General features: G+C 35.5%; 1 protein-coding gene and 2 long non-coding RNA genes across 5 annotated transcripts; all 3 read right to left on the bottom strand.

Moving 5' to 3' along the window:
* Positions 1-243: 243 nt before the first annotated feature.
* On the bottom strand, positions 244-17,861 carry LOC117344846 (mitochondrial 2-oxoglutarate/malate carrier protein-like). The gene is made up of 10 exons (XM_033907695.1): positions 17,745-17,861; positions 14,800-14,861; positions 14,315-14,405; positions 13,549-13,632; positions 12,651-12,770; positions 6,085-6,175; positions 4,883-4,973; positions 4,114-4,213; positions 3,554-3,605; positions 244-3,005 (listed from the first exon to the last, which is right to left on the bottom strand). The coding sequence occupies exons 1-10, from the start codon at positions 17,819-17,821 to the stop codon at positions 2,829-2,831; spliced, it is 945 nt and encodes a 314-aa protein (XP_033763586.1). The 5' UTR covers positions 17,822-17,861; the 3' UTR covers positions 244-2,828.
* On the bottom strand, positions 7,963-9,204 carry LOC117344848. Its single transcript, XR_004536265.1, has 3 exons — positions 9,005-9,204; positions 8,601-8,777; positions 7,963-8,123 (listed from the first exon to the last, which is right to left on the bottom strand). It is a non-coding gene; the product is annotated as an uncharacterized LOC117344848 (long non-coding RNA).
* Positions 9,413-12,644, bottom strand: LOC117344847. 3 transcript variants are annotated; one of them, XR_004536263.1, is made up of 4 exons: positions 11,429-12,644; positions 11,084-11,260; positions 9,528-9,813; positions 9,413-9,465 (listed from the first exon to the last, which is right to left on the bottom strand). It is a non-coding gene; the product is annotated as an uncharacterized LOC117344847 (long non-coding RNA). The 3 variants fall into 3 exon arrangements; XR_004536264.1 differs by having other exon boundaries at positions 9,528-9,704; XR_004536262.1 differs by lacking the exon at positions 11,084-11,260 and having other exon boundaries at positions 11,379-12,644.
* Positions 17,862-18,814: the final 953 nt, after the last annotated feature.

Genomic DNA, 18,814 nt, shown 5'->3' with positions numbered 1-18,814 from the left:
CCTCAGGCCCCAGGGGGTCACAGTCACCATTTATGCAAAATCTGTTCCCCTTTCCGCAAGGATGTTTCTGACTATGTTGGGTTTAAATCCATTCATAACTTGATGACTAGTAGCAATTTAAAGTATTACCTCGAATTTACTTATTGGGCTTCCAAGGTTCCATTAATCTTGTATACCCCCTTATAAAACAGATTCTATTAATTATGTGTATACCCTCTAACAAAACAGTTCAAAAGGCACAAGCTAGTCTTCTATTTAGCACTTTTATTATGACACCATACACATGTACAGCCAGTTCTCTGAAACAAATATCTACACAGTGGAGTACAGCCAGTTCTCTGAAACAAATATCTACACAGTGAGATTATAACACACTCTTCAGACTGGCTGGAAAAAAATCTTGTGTTTAGAACATTCCTAACTTATCTATACAAACAAATAAAAGTTTTATCATCACATAAGATGTCAACTGCAAAATCGTCAACTGTAAACAAAATAACAGCTACATATCTAGACTAACAGCTGTCTTCTGTTAGCTTTGAAAATTTAATTTCGACTCCATATAAGCATTTATTCTTCAGTTCAAAGATCTTTCAGAAGACCTTAATAATATATAAGATGTATTGTTTATTTTTAGAAAAGGTCACTCACCAAATCAAAGGTTCACACATTTTCAAAACTAGATCAGTCAGAAAATTTTCATTTATTATACAACGATACAAAATCTCTGGCACATCTAATGTCAGCCTTCTGACATTTGAGCATTAATGAGAAACTTTTTCAAACACATGTTCAATAGGAAACCTAAGTCCTTGTCATGAAAATATTTTGTACATTGTACATGCAGCCAAACCAAAAGTGACATTCACTGTTTTTCAAACAATGACACTCAAAGACGATATCTCTCCTGTCAAATCACATTAGACCATACATCCAAAGAAAATTAAAAATAATTCTTAGTTATATGACTGTACAAGTTTAATAACCTGTTTCTCACAACAAAATTACAGGCAGAATATCATCTCTTTATATAACATGTATCCTATGGTTTCGCACACAAATCGGTTAATCATATTTTTCCATTGATTTCATTTTTTGGTATTCTTTATCTCAATTAGCTATGAAGATCAGCATTGCTCCATATCTTTAACAGACATTTAAAAAGTTGCTAAATCTCAACCATGATTTTAATGTTGACTAACTTCCAGAATTAGAAAGTGTCAGCAACATGATTTTCAGCAGATTCAGAAAATTACAAATCAAGATATACTATTAGCAAATATTTCATTTTAACTCAAAATTTCAAACTGTGTCCAGTGTTTTTCACATAATAGGTTCCTCATCCATTCAATTTGTTTTTACTGTTGGATGACCAATTGATTGATGAGAAGAAAACCTGTACATGAACCAATGAGAAAATGATTTCATGGAAGTCACTCAAAACAAGCACAGGTATATGTAGAACTAAGTTTTAGGAATCACTTCAAAATTCATAATTAGTATCAAATTATGAGTACGAAACGCAAGTATGATATAAATATGCACACTGGATATAATTTTCTTTGATATGAACGCTGCTAATGATATTCACAACTCCGAACACTATATAACTGTACATGTATTTCACTTATGAACATTTCATATTCCTCCAATATCATACATTGTACCAACTGTATGTAATTATAAGTGCGAGGATTACATAACAGGACAAGTCTTCCCTTGCACTAAGTAAATGCATTATCAAACACTAGGACATTCAAATAAATAAATTTGTCCATGATTTTGATATTAGGATTAATAATTTAATAAATGCTATGGATTACACCATATTAAAACTTTGAAGGGGGGATTGGGTGGAATTGATGTTTAACTGAAACAGCTTTAGACAATACATTAATAACATACCTACATGTTTTATTTCATATTTCAGACAAGGCAGTTGTGTTGCTTTAAGCATTCTGTTGAAAGTGAAAAAAGATAAATCTTGTCAATTTACAAAAATAACAGTAATTTATAGTTCTCTACATAGTACACAAACTTAAGTAATAAATAACAACTCTAGGTCGGTTTATTAAAGTCGGACAGGAATATCAATAAAGGATGTGATGCCACGAACCCCTGAATTTTTTGCACACAAAAGATGTAGATGTCCGAGTATTAAGATAAAGCCAATCAAGCAGATATAATGTGTACAAACATACATGGATGCATATATCATATGTTTATATATTTATACAAAACAAAAGTCTTGCAAGGACAGAGGCGTAGGCTTTTACTTCCAGCTGTGTACCATTTACCAATGTGGTATTCCCTGTAGAGTTAATTATCCTGGATACTCCAGGGATAACGTTCACTGTCTACACCACCTGGAATATGGCACTGCAAAATTGAACTAGCTATTTGACTGGTGTCAGGAAAAACACCTGGCCAATCAGTTAGCTGATGTACTTCTTTTGAAAATTACGGAGGAGCAACAACCAAGTTCAAACCCAGTCAATTTAACGATATCACGACCTCAAGATTCGTTTGATATTTGTGCGGCAAACTACTCTTATTGTTAAATCCGCACGATGTCGGCGACCCAAGACGTTTTTGCTATGATATATGAGTATTGAGGATGATAATCTAAAAGTATGTTTTGTCATTTACAAAGGCAACATTTTGAATGGTAGCTGACTTCCTATTTTACATAAAAATTTGATGTTTAAAAAAAAATATATGAATTTCAAATGGCACAGAAATCCTACAGTAAACTTAAAAAGAAATGGTGTACAGATCTTAAAAAGATGATCAAATCATTGAACATTTGTCTAAATCTCCTCGACACATTATAATCCTCCTCCAGCTGAGGCGTCCCCCATCACATATTTGGCATACATTTTGTTCATTCGTTCAAGGAAGATGAAAGTTAATACAGTATGAGGACCGAGACGGAAGTAGTACGGCGTGAATCCTTTCCAAAGACTGAAAAATCCTTCCTGTCGAATAGTCTTGGCCCACACATCCTAGGAAAAATAATTATAATTTTAATGATTTGATTGTACAAGTTATATAACCTGTTTCTCACAACACCAACAAATTAACGGGCAGAATCTCACCACTGCTGTCCCACTGATGATTCAATACTGTCAAGTATTTATATGGGTACAATAATTATATAAATCGGGCTAACATTTGGATTCAACATACACCATCTAGGAATCTGGAAGGACTGACTGAGTGGAGAGAAAAGTAAGTTCATGGTATAATGTTGTATAATTAATAATTGATGGTAATTAGCTTGGCATCTTAAAAATACATTTTAAGTACCTGTTAAAGTCTGAATTGAGAGGAGTTACACACACAGACCCCACATCCTAAAATAATACTCTTAATAACACATTTCTTTATGCTCATTACATGTTTGTGGTGGTTCGACAATTAATTATAGAAGTGGATAAATATAGAACATGTAGAGATTTTCAACAGACAAAATATTCTGCCATTTGTTTTTTTTTCTTCAAATTTACCGTAGTCGATAGCATCAATGAAAATATACACAAAATTTACTTACAAATGCACCCTTATATTCTGGTTTTCCATCAATGATCTTCATGTTTTGGATTCTGTAGAAAATAACAGTTTAAATAGTAAATATACAGTATCAAAATTAGCTGTAAAGCCTTCTAATTTCAGTCACAAAAAGACGGTTTATGACAACAACAGTGAAGTTTTATAGCTGACATGATCACAATAGAAGTAGTCTATTTATAAATGCATACTGAAATGAAAATGAAATACAATTAGAAATTGCCCAGTTTACAGGAAAATATAAAGATGTTACAGAATGAAATAATGGTGTAATTGAAAGTGAGGGAACCACTCTAACATCTGGACATGGACGAGTTGGACAGAAGTATGGATGAGTTGGACAGAAGTATGGACGAGTTGGACAGAAGTATAGACGAGTTGGACAGAAGTATGGACGAGTTGGACAGAAGTATGGACGAGTTGGACAGAAGTATGGATGAGTTGGACAGACCTAAAAGACTGAGAATTGTTCCTGTGGAACTATACCTAAAATATGTAAATTTTCAGATAAATGAATTGGTACATATTTCGAATGATGGTTACCTGGTTTTTGCAATGTCCACTGGCATTGAGGCAGCAGTTGTAGCCAACCCACTGATCATACTGGCCGTAAAATGCAGGAACAAATTATCTCCGAAATATCCTAAAAAAAAATTATCTTCATAATAAATTCAAAAAAGAAATTTTGAAACAAATTTCCTTATATATTGTCAGTGGCCCTTCGGTCTGAACAGTTTTAGTAATATATTTTAGGTCATAGTACTTCATCAAAAGTACAGGGCCTAGGGCTTGACACCTTCCTTTGACCCAGAATGAAAAATTAACCCCAGGATATGACCCCTAGATCACTTCTATGTAAGTGATATAGGGGGTCATACCCTGGGGTTAATTCTTAACAAACACTTTAATGTCTGGACACCTTGGGTATTACTGACCTGGGCCCAGTTGTTTAAAAGTTGATTAGCGTAATCACTTGATTAGTGAAAATCTCATTTCGCCTTTACTTCAAAACCTCCGTGTGTATATTCCTTAAAATAGGCAAGTAGGAAGAAACTGAGGATTGTTATAGTTTCATAAAATTTTGTCAAGTTAGTCTTACCAGAAAGGATTTTATCAGGATTTTAAAATTGTTGTTAAACTGTGATTAGCTTAATCACCTTTTGAACGACTGGGCCCTGGTTAAGATCCACTCAGTTATATTGACCAAGCAGCATGTTAAAGAAAATTTGACAGATAGTGACAATGTCCGGCAGAAATGCAATGGTCCTTTACTGCATTACAGAAATACGATATAAATACTATTTGTACAGACCTGAGTTCAGGAGAAGTTCCTTGGTCTGTGAATATACAGCCAACTGTACAGCATTGACAACCATAGCACGACCAACTGTTGGCATACAACCCTGAAACAAAAGGTTATCAGAAATACAGGCAAGCATTTAAACAAATATAGAATAATTTTCTCAGACCAACACAGCTTTTTAGATAATTCAACAGTTTTCATATGCTAACAGTTTTGAAATTTTTTTTTAGAATTGTTATGCTGTTTTAAGAAACTTTCTCTTATTGGTTGCAGATCAATATGATATAATAAAACGGATTTGATGGTAAATAGTTGATTGCATGTGAAGCCCTGATCACTCTTTATACTCATTTCTGTTATTTCCTGTGACCACTTGTAAGAAAGTGTCTCTAATTATTGTGTTCCCAAGGTCAAACTTTTACTTTCAAGTCTTCACATCAAAAAAATAATGGTCAAAATAATTTTATTTTGTGATCAAAAAGTCAAATTTGAAAACATTACATTCACCAATACAGCTGAAATATGTTTCAATTAATTTATTCCTTTGGCCTTTCGGCCAATCTGATTTTACAACATACATACGACATAAACATCAGTACCATAACATAGTGGAGAGTGATGCACTCTTGGTTATCACAAAATATTGCACGAATTACGTAAGATATATAACGGTATGCGGTAAAACTTGCGACTTCACGAGATTATAGTATAACACCCTCAATTAGGAACCACACAGGATACCACCATATATTAATCATGTAAGCCCAGTGACAAACACATCAACTTTGACATAGTTAGGACGCCCTCCTCGGTACTAATGCGATACAAGGCTACTCACCCTCCGCATAGTTAGGACGCCCTCCTCGGTACTAATGCGATACAAGGCTACTCACGCTCCACATAGTTAGGACGCCCTCCTCTGTACTAATGGAGGCTACTCACCCTCCACATAGTTAGGACGCCCTCCTCAGTACTACTGCGATACAAAGCTACTCACCCTCCACATAGTTAGGACGCCCTCCTCGGTACTAATGGAGGCTACTCACCCTCCACATAGTTAGGACGCCCTCCTCGGTACTAATGGGATACAAGGCTACTCACCCTCCACATAGTTAGGACGCCCTCCTCCGTACTTATGCGATACAAGGGTACTCACCCTCCACATAGTTAGGACGCCCTCCTCCGTACTTATGCGATACAAGGGTACTCACCCTCCACATAGTTAGGACGCCTTCCTCCGTACTAATGCGATACAAAGCATTAAATACACTGCTGTAGCCTCTCCTCTGGTCTACAGGTAACCTGGAACGAGTAAACAAAAGTACTGTTAAAAAAAAAATGTCTGTACTTCTTGTTACCGTTAACATATCAATAAAATCAAGATGAGCACAAAGTAAAATACAAAATATACCAATGGAGTTGTTATTTAGGATTATACATTCCCACCTCCCATCCACAGCCAGGATGGCTGACTAATACCCCTGTAATCTGCACGAGTCAATGGCTAACTAAGATAGCCCAGTAATAGAGTGACCACTTGCCATAGCAACCATAATTTTGAGAAAAAGAAAGCGGCATGCACATCTACACATGGTCCTCTATATTTGTGTGAAGTTTCATTGAAATCGGCCCTTCAGTTGAGGCGGAGTTGTCCAGAAAAACTTAAAAGTTATGGTTCTTTTCGGAAAACCTGTTTATAGTGACTAGTTGCCATAACAACCATAATTTTGAGAAAAATAAAGTGGCATGCACATCTACACATGATCATTAATACTTGTGTAAAGTTTCATTGGAATCGGCCCATTAGTTTAGGAGGAGTTGTCCGGACAAAATGTGTCTACAGACAGACGGACGGACATCTGTAGACACATTTTGTCTGGACAACTCCTCCTAAACCAATAGGCCGGACAGACAACCTGATTCCAGTATACCCCCCTAACTTCCTTGCAGGGGTATAATTACTTCATACCTCCCATCGGCTGTCATTCTAATGAGAGATATTTCTGTTAAACTTCATACCTCCCATCGGCTGTCATTCTAATGAGAGATATTTCTGTTAAACTCCAATTACTTCATACCTCCCATTGGCTGTCATTCTAATGAGAGATATTTCTGTTAAACTTCATACCTCCCATCGGCTGTCATTCTAATGAGAGATATTTCTGTTAAACTTCATATCTCCCATCAACTGTCATTCTAATGAGAGATATTTCTGTTAAACTCCAATTACTTCATACCTCCCATCGGCTGTCATTCTAATGAGAGAAATTTCTGTTAAACTTCATACCTCCCATTGGCTGTCATTCTAATGAGAGATATTTCTGTTAAACTTCATACCTCCCATCGGCTATCATTCTAATGAGAGATATTTCTGTTAAACACCAATTACTTCATACCTCCCATCAGCTGTCATTCTAATGAGAGAAATTTCTGTTAAACTTCATACCTCCCATCGGCTGTCATTCTAATGAGAGATATTTCTGTTAAACACCAATTACTTCATACCTCCCATCAGCTGTCATTCTAATGAGAGATATTTCTGTTAAACTTCATACCTCCCATCGGCTATCATTCTAATGAGAGAAATTTCTGTTAAACTTCATACCTCCCAACGGCTGTCATTCTAATGAGAGATATTTCTGTTAAACTTCATACCTCCCATCGGCTGTCATTCTAATGAGAGAAATTTCTGTTAAACTTCATACCTCCCATCGGCTATCATTCTAATGAGAGAAATTTCTGTTAAACTTCATACCTCCCATCGGCTATCATTCTAATGAGAGATATTTCTGTTAAACTTCTTACCTCCCATCGGCTGTCATTCTAATGAGAGAAATTTCTGTTAAACTCTAATTACTTCATACCTCCCATCGGCTGTCATTCTAATGAGAGATATTTCTGTTAAACTCCAATTACTTCATACCTCCCATCGGCTGTCATTCTAATGAGAGATATTTCTGTTAAACTCCAATTACTTCATACCTCCCATCGGCTGTCATTCTAATGAGAGATATTTCTGTTAAACTCCAATTACTTCATACCTCCCATCAGCTGTCATTCTAATGAGAGAAATTTCTGTTAAACTTCATACCTCCCATCAACTGTCATTCTAATGAGAGATATTTCTGTTCAACTCAAATTACTTCATACCTCCCATCGGCTGTCATTCTAATGAGAGAAATTTCTGTTAAACTTCATACCTCCCATTGGCTGTCATTCTAATGAGAGATATTTCTGTTAAACTTCATACCTCCCATCGGCTATCATTCTAATGAGAGATATTTCTGTTAAACACCAATTACTTCATACCTCCCATCAGCTGTCATTCTAATGAGAGAAATTTCTGTTAAACTTCATACCTCCCATCGGCTGTCATTCTAATGAGAGATATTTCTGTTAAACACCAATTACTTCATACCTCCCATCAGCTGTCATTCTAATGAGTGATATTTCTGTTAAACTTCATACCTCCCATCGGCTATCATTCTAATGAGAGAAATTTCTGTTAAACTTCATACCTCCCAACGGCTGTCATTCTAATGAGAGAAATTTCTGTTAAACTTCATACCTCCCATCGGCTATCATTCTAATGAGAGAAATTTCTGTTAAACTTCATACCTCCCATCGGCTATCATTCTAATGAGAGATATTTCTGTTAAACTTCTTACCTCCCATCGGCTGTCATTCTAATGAGAGAAATTTCTGTTAAACTCTAATTACTTCATACCTCCCATCGGCTGTCATTCTAATGAGAGATATTTCTGTTAAACTCCAATTACTTCATACCTCCCATCGGCTGTCATTCTAATGAGAGATATTTCTGTTAAACTCCAATTACTTCATACCTCCCATCGGCTGTCATTCTAATGAGAGATATTTCTGTTAAACTCCAATTACTTCATACCTCCCATCAGCTGTCATTCTAATGAGAGAAATTTCTGTTCAACTCAAATTACTTCATACCTCCCATCAACTGTCATTCTAATGAGAGATATTTCTGTTCAACTCAAATTACTTCATACCTCCCATCGGCTGTCATTCTAATGAGAGAAATTTCTGTTAATCTCCAATTACTTCTTACCTCCCATCGGCTGTCATTCTAATGAGACATATTTCTGTTAAACTTCATACCTCCCATCGGCTGTCATTCTAATGAGAGATATTTCTGTTAAACTCCAATTACTTCATACCTCCCATCGGCTGTCATTCTAATGAGAGAAATTTCTGTTAAACTTCATACCTCCCATCGGCTGTCATTCTAATGAGACATATTTCTGTTAAACTTCATACCTCCCATTAACTGTCATTCTAATGAGAGATATTTCTGTTAAACTCCAATTACTTCATACCTCCCATCGGCTGTCATTCTAATGAGAGAAATTTTGTTTAACTCTAATTACTTAATTCATACCTCCCATCGGCTGTCATTCTAATGAGAGATATTTCTGTTAAACTCCAATTACTTCATACCTCCCATCGGCTGTCATTCTAATGAGAGAAATTTTGTTTAACTCTAGATTACTTAATTCATACCTCCCATCGGCTGTCATTCTAATGAGAGATATTTCTGTTAAACTCCAATTACTTCATACCTCCCATCGGCTGTCATTCTAATGAGAGAAATTTTGTTTAACTCTAATTACTTAATTCATACCTCCCATCGGCTGTCATTCTAATGAGAGATATTTCTGTTAAACTCCAATTACTTCATACCTCCCATCGGCTGTCATTCTAATGAGAGATATTTCTGTTAAACTCCAATTACTTCATACCTCCAATTAACTGTCATTCTAATGAGAGATATTTCTGTTGAACTCCAATTACTTCATACCTTCCATCGGCTGTCATTCTAATGAGAGATATTTCTGTTAAACTCCAATTACTTCATACCTCCCATCGGCTGTCATTCTAATGAGAGATATTTCTGTTAAACTTCATACCTCCCATCGACTGTCATTCTAATGAGAGATACAGTGGAACTTCGTTAACTCGAACTCGGATAACTCGAATACCCCGCTTCACTCGAAGTACTTCGCCGGTCCACGCCGAATTCTCTCTTTATCTCAGTAAAAAAAAACTCGGAAAATTCGAATTCGGATAACTCGAAAAACTCGGATAATACGAAGTAAAAATTTGGTCCCAACAATAAAAATCCTACTTGAAATGTTCGAATAACTCGAAGTATAATTTTCGTCGATCGGTGGCAAACGCCGACATTTTTTAAGAGCTAAATTCCGTTTGTAATACTGAACATATCGGCACTACTAACCTACATGCTATTATAAGTGTTTCATAAATTCATAAAAGAAATTGTCGGTTGAATCTTATAACAACAAGTCTTGGTGATAAAAAGTACTGCTTTACTTACATCAGGTAATTTCCCAAGGCGGTCGCCGATATCAGTACACACGATAGTCAACAACTCATCTACCCGTTCGCTCAAGCGGAACTAATCTCTGACACACCGGTAGATCTACCCGGCTGATGTTTTTACAGGTGTAGAAATGACACAGTCATCGGCGCCTATTAAATCTTTAAACTGCTGAAACAATAGCGTAATTACTGCCGAGGTGTTCAGAGTACAACTGTAACGGTCAGTGCTGTCTATTAAATCGGCTAAAACGCCAACTCAGTTACAGTAACATTTTATACGCACATGCGCAGCCCAACTTCCGGTGCTAATACACATGGAAATGGCGTGGTTATCAATAAAAAGTAAGTAGGCCGATCAAACAGTATTTTATATATGTCCAATAAAAGGTAATGGTTCTGTTACGTTTTGTATGCAATCTGTGTTAAATTTAAACGGTTATTTGTTTTGACATTAATAACTTGTTATTTTGTCGAATTCCGTTTTATCGTTTACCTTTTGCTAACATGACTTGCACATCAGATCGTTATTGAAGTGACTAAGTGAAAGAAACTTTATCGTGACTGTATATCGGCAAAACTACACCAAATTACAAGTGACATAACGAAACATTACATATATATTTACATGCATTGACCTGTCTTCACACTAAACTGATGAGCGACAGAGCGAAGTTATAATGATTATATAATGTTGACAAATATTGACCAAACTTTTCACCAAAAACGATAACTCGCTTAATTCGAACACTCGGATAACTCGAAGTTTTTTCGTGGTCCCGTCGACTTCGAGTTAACGAAGTTCCACTGTATTTCTGTTAAACTCCAATTACTTCACACCTCCCATCAACTGTCATTCTAATGAGAGATATTTCTGTTAAACTCCAATTACTTCATACCTCCCATTAACTGTCATTCTAATGAGAGATATTTCTGTTAAACTCCAATTACTTCAAACCTCCTTTCGGCTGTCATTCTAATGAGAGATATTTCTGTTAAACTCCAATTACTTCATACCTCCCATCCACTGTCATTCTAATGAGAGATATTTCTGTTTAACTCAAATTACTTCACACCTCCCATCAACTGTCATTCTAATGAGAGATATTTCTGTTAAACTCTAATTACTTCATACCTCCCATCGGCTGTCATTCTAATGAGAGATATTTCTGTTAAACTTCATACCTCCCATCGGCTGTCATTCTAATGAGAGATATTTCTGTTAAACTTCATACCTCCCATTGGCTGTCATTCTAATGAGAGATATTTCTGTTAAACTCCAATTACTTCATACCTCCCATCGGCTGTCATTCTAATGAGAGATATTTCTGTTAAACTTCATACCTCCCATCGGCTGTCATTCTAATGAGAGATATTTCTGTTAAACACCAATTACTTCATACCTCCCATCGGCTGTCATTCTAATGAGAGATATTTCTGTTAAACTTCATACCTCCCATCGGCTGTCATTCTAATGAGAGATATTTCTGTTAAACTTCATACCTCCCATCGGCTGTCATTCTAATGAGAGATATTTCTGTTAAACTCCAATTACTTCTTACCTCCCATCGGCTGTCATTCTAATGAGAGATATTTCTGTTAAACTTCATACCTCCCATCGGCTGTCATTCTAATGAGAGATATTTCTGTTAAACTTCATACCTCCCATCGGCTGTCATTCTAATGAGAGATATTTCTGTTAAACTTCATACCTCCCATCGGCTGTCATTCTAATGAGAGATATTTCTGTTAAACTTCATACCTCCCATCGGCTGTCATTCTAATGAGAGATATTTCTGTTAAACTCCAATTACTTCATACCTCCCATCGGCTGTCATTCTAATGAGAGATATTTCTGTTAAACTTCATACCTCCCATCGGCTGTCATTCTAATGAGAGATATTTCTGTTAAACTTCATACCTCCCATCGGCTGTCATTCTAATGAGAGATATTTCTGTTAAACTCTAATAACTTCATACCTCCCATCGGCTGTCATTCTAATGAGAGATATTTCTGTTAAACTTCATACCTCCCATCGGCTGTCATTCTAATGAGAGATATTTCTGTTAAACTTCATACCTCCCATCGACTGTCATTCTAATGAGAGATATTTCTGTTAAACTCCAATTACTTCATACCTCCCATCGGCTGTCATTCTAATGAGAGATATTTCTGTTAAACTTCATACCTCCCATCGGCTGTCATTCTAATGAGAGATATTTCTGTTAAACTCTAATAACTTCATACCTCCCATCGGCTGTCATTCTAATGAGAGATATTTCTGTTAAACTTCATACCTCCCATCGGCTGTCATTCTAATGAGAGATATTTCTGTTAAACTTCATACCTCCCATCGGCTGTCATTCTAATGAGAGATATTTCTGTTAAACTCCAATTACTTCATACCTCCCATCGGCTGTCATTCTAATGAGAGATATTTCTGCAGGTGTCCCCACAAAGGCACCAATACCTCCTGCTGTAATACCAATCCCAGCCTTCATGAAAAATGATGGATTCTGACCATCCCTGAAAAATATATAACAGCAATAAGTCAAAGTGAACAATTTGGAGTCCATTAAATTTAGGTTCTGCTAATGATTAGTACTTCTAAAGGTCTGTGATATTTCAATCACAAATATGCTTAGTTAAAGGAAGACATGCATGGAGAGGTTTTAAATAATAGACCAGACAAAAATCAATCAGATTAGAATATAGATATGTAAAATATATTCCATACCGTATTTTTCCACAAAAAAGCCCCTGCCACATTTTTTCAGAATCATTAAATACAAAGTAAAAACCTCACAGTGGTTAAAAAAAACATCACCAAATAATAGTTAAATAGTTAATACTAAACTTTTACACTAGGGCACGGTATCTACAATAAATTGTAACTCATGGATATGAATGCATTTAAAATCAGGAGTTAACAAATTGCAGAAGAAATTGAATATATCACATGTTAAAACAAACCATTAGTCTGTACCTGGTATTAACCCGGTAACAATAACAGAGATTCCTTTTGTTATATAATTCTAAATGTCAGAGGCTGCGGTTCTATTTAGTGGTCTTGAAATCAGATAACAAATGTTATTTCGTTGTCCTGTAATAAGCCAACTATATTTTTAGTCTAATTTTGTGTGTAGGCCTAGGCCTTCTGGTATCATCTTCGCTAAGCCAAGGGTTAATTTTGTATTCACATCATAAATCCACCAAGGAATAAAACAAAATGAACCCTTGGCCAGAAATGTATTTAAAACCAAGAGATGTCTTTTTGAGCATGCTATTTTGACTACATACATACTTTGATAGGTATCCAAACAGCGTTGTATATATTCCCAGTCGTGTTGTTGTGTAGGTGGCTTGTCGTAAGAGGCCGGCCGATAACCTGACAAAAGAAATCACACGCGATGAACATCAATATATGATAAGTATTCCAGGGTATCTGCATGTCTGCCAAAGATCTTTGTCTGAAAAATTACATTTAAAAACAGATCACCTAGTTTGTCTTGGACGTGAATCTCAACCCTCAGGGTAAGATACTTAAGCTGCCAAACACTCAGCAAGCCTCGTGTTTAGCAACTTAAGAATCTTCCCTCGTGTTGATATTCCCTTGTCTCATACCCAAATGGGTGAAGAACTCTATTTATCTATAACTTACAACATTCACTTGCAGTATTTTGATATATGTCATGATGATTATGGTGAAGAAGCCTAAAAAATGCATTAAATTTGTTTTCTTTATCTATTAATGTCATTTATGATTATTATTTCTATCACTAGCACATATTGGTGAAGCAAGGAACCAAACATGAGCATCGGGATTCAATATTTGACATCAGAGACCAGGGCATCCAGTTGACCCTAGATTTTTTTGCAATTTCAAGGTCAAGTCACCATTTCTCAGAAATCCCAAGGGTCAAAACATATATATGTCAAAAAGACCTTTAATCCAAAGAGTAAAATCTCATTTTGGGGAGTCAAAAACATACTTTTAAAGGTCTACTGGAAGCCCTGATTGTAACTACAGATAAATTTAAAAGACGATGTTTCTATGGCAGATCTCTCACCCTGTATATATTCCTGTTAGACCCTCATTCCTAAAGATAGTCTGGAGTGCCTGTAAACTGTTTTTGTATTCTCTAGCCCTACCGCCCTCACCTGCAAAGGAAAACATCAAATTGTGCACGTTGTTCAACCCTCCTGATATAGAGAAAAAAAGATTCATAATTGTGTTACATTTTTTGGCATCAGTTTTCTTGAAAACAAAATAGTCTTATTCATAATCACATATAAATATGAGATGGAAACAGACTGATAAGGGATTAACACTTTTAAGTTTAGATTTTTAAGTAGTTTTTAAATCTTTGCAGTCAAATCATCTTATTTTTATTTCTCATCATTCTTGTCATTCTATTTGTCATTCTATTTGTCATTCTATTTATAGTGAACTAGAATTTCTAACGGTTGCATTTCTTCAGAAGTACTAAATCAAATTATATCTATTTTTATTTATTTATTTTTTTGATTTATTCAAGTTTTGTATGATATTTACCACTCAACTGCATCCGGTTCTTGACCAAATCCAGTGGCTGTACAAAAAGGGTCGCAGACATCCTGAAAACAACAAATATAATATGACATTTAATATTGTAAATAATATATCAAATATGACATTTAATATTGTAAATAATACATCATTTTTAGACAAATAATACAGGTACTTTTTATCTAGCTATCATACTTCTGTGTTGTTTTTTGGGCCGAATATTTCTAGAACTGTTCTTCAAATTTTCACAGAGGCATGCAGACAGAATACATAGCTATTGTCTATTATAGGCTGATTCTACTGACAAAAAAACTCATGATACACATTTAATGAGCTGGTGATGAAACGGAATGTCTCATCATGTCACATTAAAAGTCAGTTTTTAACTTTAAACATAAGACACCAGTGTAAACTTCTATAGTGTCAGATCTAAGTTTGACAACTCTTTGGTTCTGTCTCGACTTTTATAACTCGCTGTTCATGTAAAAAGTTCTGGTATCAGACAACAGTGTAAATGTTCTGGTATCAGACACCGGTGTAAAAGTTCTGGTGTCAGACACCAGTGTAAAAGTTCTGGTGTCAGACAACAGTGTAAAAGTTCTGGTATCAGACACCAGTGTAAAAGTTCTGGTATCAGACACCAGTGTAAAAGTTCTGGTATCAGACAACAGTGTAAAAGTTCTGGTATCAGACACCAGTGTAAAAGTTCTGTTATCAGACAACAGTGTAAAAGTTCTGGTATCAGACAACAGTGTAAAAGTTCTGGTATCAGACACCAGTGTAAAAGTTCTGGTGTCAGACACCAGTGTAAAAGTTCTGGTGTCAGACACCAGTTTAAAAGTTCTGGTATCAGACAACAGTGTAAAAGTTCTGGTATCAGACAACAGTGTAAAAGTTCTGGTATCAGACACCAGTGTAAAAGTTCTGGTATCAGACACCGGTGTAAAAGTTCTGGTGTCAGACACCAGTGTAAAAGTTCTGGTATCAGACAACAGTGTAAAAGTTCTGGTATCAGACACCAGTGTAAAAGTTCTGGTATCAGACACCGGTGTAAAAGTTCTGGTGTCAGACAACAGTGTAAAAGTTCTGGTATCAGACCACAGTGTAAAGTTCTGGTATCAGACAACAGTGTAAAAGTTCTGGTATCAGACCACAGTGTAAAAGTTCCTGCATCAGACACCGGTGTAAAAGTTCTGGTGTCAGACAACTGTGTAAAAGTTCTGGTACCAGACAACAGTGTAAAAGTTCTGGTGTCAGACAAAAGTGTAAAAGTTCTGGTATCAGACAACAGTGTAAAGTTCTGGTATCAGACCACAGTGTAAAAGTTCTGGTATCAGACACCGGTGTAAAAGTTCTGGTATCAGATACCAGTGTAAAAGTTCTGGTGTCAGACAACTGTGTAAAAGTTCTGGTACCAGACAACAGTGTAAAAGTTCTGGTGTCAGACAAAAGTGTAAAAGTTCTGGTATCAGACAACAGTGTAAAAGTTCTGGTATCAGACAACAGTGTAAAAGTTCTGGTATCAGACAACAGTGTAAAAGTTCTGGTGTCAGACACCGGTGTAAAAGTTCTGGTGTCAAGACAACAGTGTAAAAGTTCTGGTATCAGACAACAGTGTAAAAGTTCTGGTATCAGACAACCTGACTATAACTTGCCTACAACAGAAAAAGACAACCCAAATTAATAACAGAATCACTGACTATACCATTCCTACAGAGAGAAAAAATCCTGACCCAATCTGAAATAATTTAGAGGTCTAAAGCCGAAATGTACTCCTACATACCAACGCCAGTCAGCTACATGTAAGCTTCTTCCAGACTCTCTATCGCTCTAATACTAATTACTAGCAATATAGCTAAATAAAACTGTTTTGTCTGCCTTGAAATGCAATGTTTTTTAAGAGTTCATGAGCATAGAGTGGTGAACAGGTAAGGTCATTACAAATAAACACATCCCAAAAATATTATCCAATCAGAAAATACAACCAGAAGGGGTTCCCCAATGGGAATACCCTATCAGATAACCAATATGGAGCCAGTGATCACAGCAACACACTTTCTGGTTTACAAGATGTAAATATGGAACTATGAACAAGTACGTGAGTGTTCAAAACTCAAACCTCTTACATAACAATAACAGGTAACATGTCTGTTAATCTCCAAAGTTTTCACACACTGTTACATTACTTTTTTTAAGACTTCATGTTTTTTTGTTGGTTTTTTTTTGTGTGTTTAAAAAATATATATAATAGGACATGTCTTGTTTTACAGAACCATTTCACAGTAATTGATTGCATTTATTTTATTTATTTATTTCGCACTCGTGAAAATATCGATATTCTGTCGTAGGAGTGAAATATCTGTTATATTAAACGGGAAACCATTCAATATCCTCTATTCATTTTTTTTTTTTGTCTTTTTTTTTCTATTATTCTATTTTGATTTTATTAATCTTCTTCATTTAAAAATTTGATATTCAATGACAGGAGAATCCAGCGTTCAGACGTTGTTTATAAACATCCCCTGCATGTTTCAGGTGTCACTTTCGTGCGTATAAATTAAAAAAAAAAGTTTGGCGTCAGTTCGACAGACTGTACTGTATAGGTCCTAAGCTATAAATAGCTCTATTGTGATAAATTAGCATGTGTCCGACCCGAATACGACTAGGCTAGTTGTTAAAAATGTATCATCGTAAGATGACAAGCATTTTAAAACAATAATGAATTTAGTTCAGACTGAATGCAATAGCAACGAAAGAGGTAACCCATTAATAATATCTTCCTGTTTAGTGTTGTTCCTCGCCGGAACTTTCTCCGCGAGTGAAAACGATGGCACACATGCATTGACATTGAGCTATATCACTTGCAATGGCAAATTACGCAACGGAGGAACATCATATATTATACTACAGTAGAGCTACAACAAATGTGTAAATAGAATTAACTGTCTTACCCTGCAGTACCCCCAAAAACGAATTTGAGGACCTTTGGGATCTGCTGTGGAGGTGACTTTCCACTGGAGGCCGACATCTTGGATTGGTGACCTTCACCTCGGAAGGTCGCGATGTACACGTGATTTGGTGCTGGAGACGCTTTCCGTGGCGGCACGTAAAGTGAAACACTTTAAATTTGAAATTACAATTAAATTCCAAAAAGCACATGGAGCACTTATGTTGAAGTGTCATATATCGCAAAAAAAAAAACCAACAACAACAACAAAAAATCACGTAACTAATTTGTTTGTACCGTCTGCTTTATAAGTTATTTAGATACAAAGTGTCTACATAAAGAGCTGTCAATTTTGTAGTTTAGTTTAAACATATTTTTATTGAAAAATTCAATAGGAATTGGACACAAGTTATACAACTTATATATCGTCCTTTTCCATATACAAGTATAAGATGATATATACAATGGCAGCAATTATAATGAATGATGGTGACATATATACGTATATATAAAAGAAACACAACATTAATTATTATAGATGACAAGAAATAATACACTTGACATACCAGTACCCATAATTTATATAGAAAGTAAGCTTTCCATTACATGGCGTTCTGTATACATATTATAAGATATATACTATAATTATGTAGCTGAAGATATAAATACACTGTACTATAATTCATGAAAATTAAACCCCTACAGAAAACGTCAATTTTGTAGAGCATATAACGTTATTAACTAGTGTGCTGGCTTTGTTTAACAGAACATGATGATAAGCTTATACATAGTTAAGAATAATGGATGCAGGCAAATGAAATCAATTATTAACTTAACTAATAAGCACGTGCGGGCGGACAATTAAATTTACATTGTAAAGTTCTATACTAACTACATTTTACTGACTGATACCTAAATCTGGATTCTTGTCCGATGATTGTGATTATATCCGCTTCAATCAATGTCGGATTAGCGGATAATATACCTGTATAGTATCAATAAGGCTATTATAGTGTTTATTATAAAAGGCATCAAAATTAACGAGTTAGTATTACACGCGTAAAACACAATTCA

This window comes from Pecten maximus, chromosome 16, assembly GCF_902652985.1.
Source record: "Pecten maximus chromosome 16, xPecMax1.1, whole genome shotgun sequence".
Lineage (NCBI taxonomy): Eukaryota > Metazoa > Mollusca > Bivalvia > Pectinida > Pectinidae > Pecten > Pecten maximus.
The sequence above is the reverse complement of the archived record's forward strand: the minus strand, read 5'-3'. Positions and strand labels throughout refer to the sequence as shown.

Coding starts and splice junctions, on each gene's coding strand:
- LOC117344846 (XM_033907695.1), bottom strand. CDS start 17,821: ATGTCGGCCTCCAGTGGAAAGTCACCTCCACAGCAGATCCCAAAGGTC. Junction 14,406..14,799: donor GAACCGGATGCAGTTGAGTG/GTAAATATCATA, acceptor TTTCCTTTGCAG/GTGAGGGCGGTAGGGCTAGA. Junction 3,606..4,113: donor GTGGACATTGCAAAAACCAG/GTAACCATCATT, acceptor TATTTTCTACAG/AATCCAAAACATGAAGATCA.